The sequence below is a fragment of the Adiantum capillus-veneris genome, chromosome 24, assembly GCF_014529385.1.
Source record: "Adiantum capillus-veneris isolate H3 chromosome 24, ASM1452938v2, whole genome shotgun sequence".
NCBI classification, from domain to species: Eukaryota; Viridiplantae; Streptophyta; class Polypodiopsida; order Polypodiales; family Pteridaceae; genus Adiantum; species Adiantum capillus-veneris.
In genome coordinates this window covers 55,863,379-55,867,520 of record NC_140954.1, presented here as the reverse complement: position 1 = coordinate 55,867,520, position 4,142 = coordinate 55,863,379, and the positions used below count along the sequence as shown (strand labels likewise).

The 4,142-nt window shown below is 48.9% G+C and overlaps 1 protein-coding gene and 1 pseudogene across 1 annotated transcript; one reads left to right on the top strand and one right to left on the bottom strand.

Moving 5' to 3' along the window:
* Positions 1–1,308: 1,308 nt before the first annotated feature.
* On the bottom strand, positions 1,309–1,979 carry LOC147426401 (mogroside I-E synthase-like). Its single transcript, XM_086498204.1, has 2 exons — positions 1,890–1,979; positions 1,309–1,791 (listed from the first exon to the last, which is right to left on the bottom strand). The coding sequence occupies exons 1-2, from the start codon at positions 1,977–1,979 to the stop codon at positions 1,309–1,311; spliced, it is 573 nt and encodes a 190-aa protein (XP_086354330.1).
* Positions 1,980–2,372: 393 nt separating this feature from the next.
* On the top strand, positions 2,373–3,914 carry LOC147426400 (uncharacterized; annotated as a pseudogene).
* Positions 3,915–4,142: the final 228 nt, after the last annotated feature.

Here is a 4,142-nt window from a genome sequence, read left to right as displayed (position 1 = left end):
GAGTGCAAACTAGCAAGAGTGAGAATACTCCTAGATGCTTCAAGTAGTAATTTAATCACCATATAGGAAGTTGAGTAGCTATATGGTAAAAAAATTGCTAGATTGAGCAAGAATTCTCAACACTTGCTAGTTTAAGATGTGTTATGAAACTAGTAACTCATCTAGCAAGTTCAAGAGTGCGGAATGTCGAAGAGAGAGGTGCCACGGGATGGCTGTGAGCCCATTCTAAATGTTGAATACCACAAATTTACACAATGCTTAAGATATTCCATCAATTTTTTTATAAAAATCCAATAGAGACACGGCAAGCACCTCACAATAAATTCAAGGTTTTCCATAAAAGCTCCTCGACAACATCACTTTTAAATATTGCATGTTGACAAAATCAAATGCTCACGGGTTATTAAGTCCAAGCATAGCGTTCAAAGATCTCTACACCTTAGAGACTGCACGCACCACAAGCAAGCATGCTAAGCGACAAACAACTCTTAACTTCCCATAGCATCACAAAGGCACAAAAGCAAGACATTGATAAACCAAACAATCAGAAACCCTAGAAACAATGTTGCAAACAATCCTTGATCCTAAAATTGCCACTAAGAGTCAACGATAACCTCTACAAGAAACATGCATCTGTTGAAAAGGGTTACATCACTTTATAATCAGAGAATGGTGTGCTTGTGTGTGATGAGCCATTTCCATATCCACCCTCCCCATGTCGACTTCATCTGCCGTAGCTTTTGCCCACCTGCACCCAAGATCGCCTCATTGCCCCCATGCCCACTTGTGTGCAACTGCAACTGCAACCTTTGCCCTTCTGCTCTGCTGCACCATCGACAACATCCACTACTTGTCCTACTGATTTTCTAGATGCAGATCGACATTTCTTGTTGCCTTTCTTACCGTCTCACCTCAGGATAGTCAAATCTGCTCCCTACATAACACCCTCCACCATTGGCCCTCTACTGCCCACGACCATGACGACTCTTCCTTCCTTTTTGAGGCCCCATCCCCATAGTCCATTGTGCCACTCTACACCACACTATCCCAGGCCCCGACACCGGTTTGCCTTGCACACCCATCGGCTCGGACCGGGCAAGGCTAGCCTTTTTCATTGCTGCCGTTGTTTGCCATGCAGACCCCGCTTGCACCAATCCATGCCACCTGCCAACACACTTCAGCACCAAAGCCCTGCTTTGTGCTCACCTTCACCTAACCCATACCCAACGCCTTCCTCAACCTTACCTTTGCCTCCAGCCCTCAATCCCCCATCCCCATCGGCTTCCCCTCGACACCTTCCAGGTGCCTCTAGCCCACCCCATAGCTCAGCGCCTCTAATGTGGAATTCCACCCGCTGTGTGTCAGAAAGCCTCCCACGGACTCATGCTGCAGCACTGCTCGCTGTGTCGCCGAGGCCACAAACAAGCCTTTGCCTTGCCTGTTGGAGTGCTGGCGAAACGCGTTGGGCGGCCGACCGGGCGCTGGTGTGTCCGGGCGCACAACCCACAAAAAGCCGCAACCACTTTTGTCGATGCCCATGGCGATCTCATCGATTTGAGCCGCCTCCAGCATGCCCTCGCTGCCGAAAGAAACCAGCAGCACAGAGCCTCTCTCCTGCTCATCAAGCCATTGCATGATGTGCTCTTCGTCTTCTTCCTGCACCATCAACATGATCCCTGCTAATTTTTGCGCCTTGGGATTCTCCTTGCTATTCTTATGCAAATTAATGGCAGCCGCGCCAATAAATGTCATCTTCATTCCCGTCGACTCTATGAATGGCAGCAACGGCTCCTGCAAGAGCTTGCACGAGTTCACCAGAAAGTGCAGAGCTTCCACTTGCTCTATCCCTTCCATCAACGCATCAAAGTACTTTCGCTTTCGCATCTCACCTCCGGAGAGTCTCTGATGCTGAAGAGGCCATGTCGTCTTGCATCATCCTTGCCGGGCAAGTTGAACTTGTCCACAAGCAGCTCTTCCATCTCCGCCCCTACACGCAAGAGTAAAATCGCAAATGAGGGCAACCTCTCTCTCTCTCTCTCTCTCTCGCCTTTGAAACGGTCCCTAGAGCCAGGTTGATGCACATATTACATGAGTTGGGTGTGCCCACAGAGCTGATCTGGGGGATTATGGCCCTGTACAGGACAATAGTGGGACAGGTACGCACTCCAGAGGGTATGTCTGGTCTAGTTCACTCCACCATTGGGGTGAAACAGGGATGCCCACTCTCTCCTACTCTCTTTGGGATGTACATTGATGAGGTTTCACACTACATAGAGAGGGACGGTGGAAGCGGAGCACAGTTGGCGGGCACATGGATTTCCTTGCTGTTATATGCGGATGATATTGTCTTGATCTCTGATTCTCCAGAGGGGATGCAGCGTCATTTGAATGCTTTACATAATTTTGCTCACGATAGTGGCATGTCTGTAAACCTTAGCAAGACTAAGGTTATGGTGTTTAACACCGCACCACAGTTGGTCAGACGGTTAGCTCCTGCATTTACTTATGGCCATCAGACAGTGGAGTATACAGATGCATACACATACCTGGGGGTGGTCTTTAGCGGCCCAGGGTTTTCTTTGAGGAGAGCAACAGAGATGAGACTGACAAGAGCACATACAGCGTTGGGGAGATTAGAGAGGATGTGTTCACAGATCCAATTTCAAGAACCTCATACAAAGCTTTGGCTCTTCAATACCTTAGTGACCTTAGCCATGCTATATGGAGTTCAGATATGGGGCCCTTCTGTGGCTCATAGCAGTCGCCCTAGTAGTACTGATGGGTGGAGATGCATGGAGAGACCTCTGGTTTCCATGATTTCGCGGATGATTAGAGCCAAAGCCTCAGTACCACATGAGATTATCCACGCAGAGCTGGCTTCCCCCCCGCTGGTGGTAGAGGCACTAACTAGATCAGTCTCCTTTTTACATAGCATCTGGGAGCTCCCTAGACACAGGTATGCACGTTTAGCACTGGAGTCTTCTCGGCAGTTGGCTTCACAGGGAGATACAACATGTTGGTATGCACAGATGACCTCTTGGTTCCAGATTCATGGTTTTAGCATAGACAGTAGGCTACCACCCTTCCAGTATTCACTGGATGCACCCTCCTTGTCCCTTACTTGGACAAAGGTTAGCCGACTCATCAGACAAGATGTGACTCAGCTAGATACCAGGAGGACTTGGATAGAGCCGACCCATGAGCTAGGAACGAAGATGTATTTCTATAGGGAGCATCTTCTCCAGCTCACAGAGGACGGTTTTGTGACTAGACCTAGCTACATGGACACACACCTGTCATATGGCTTACGATGTGCCATTGGTCAGATACGCACATATTCTCACCAGCTGGAGATTAAGGTGGGTAGATTTAGTAGAGTACCAACAAAGTTCAGGATATGTCAGTTATGCCATTTGGAGCCAGAGACAGAGCTGCACTATATATGCCATTGCCCAGTTTACTATGAGATACGAGGCCGTTTTCATTGCCTCTTTAGGGATGGTTTTGGGCCGTTATCTCGAGTTATGAGGTACCAGGATCAGAGATGCCTTGGGCTATTCTTGCTAGAGCTGCGCAGACATAGAGAGAGCCTCTTGAGGAGATCAGATAGGGGTAGACAGTCCCAGAGGGAGATCACTGATTTCTTTCGTATGGAGACACACCAGTCAGAGGAGCAGGATCCAGGGCAGCCTCCAGGACCTACCTACACTAGAGGTATACTGATTGACAGGGCCATGGAGCTTGGGAGATCTAGACGCCCGCAATCGCAAGGATCATCACTGCATCGACGGAGGATTCATCAGAGGATCAGGATCATTCTAGCATGATATGGGAGATGCCCAGCGAGAGTGCTTACTATGGAGGACATTGATGAGATTCGCCAGCGGCCGATGCTGGACATCTTGGGACCCTGATGTGCAGATGCTCCCTCACCCTCAGTTTCTTCATGTGCATGAGTTTGTATCATTGGATTATTGTACTGGCTAGAGAGTCTCTAGTCCATACCCCCCCCCCCCCCCCCCCTCCCCCACCCCCTCCCCAGCTTGTCACTACAGCTTTCGGTCTAGTTTTTCTTTCATAGTTTTTTCATCTTTTCAGTTCTACAGACAGTGTATCAGATACACCATTTTGTAACCGTGATG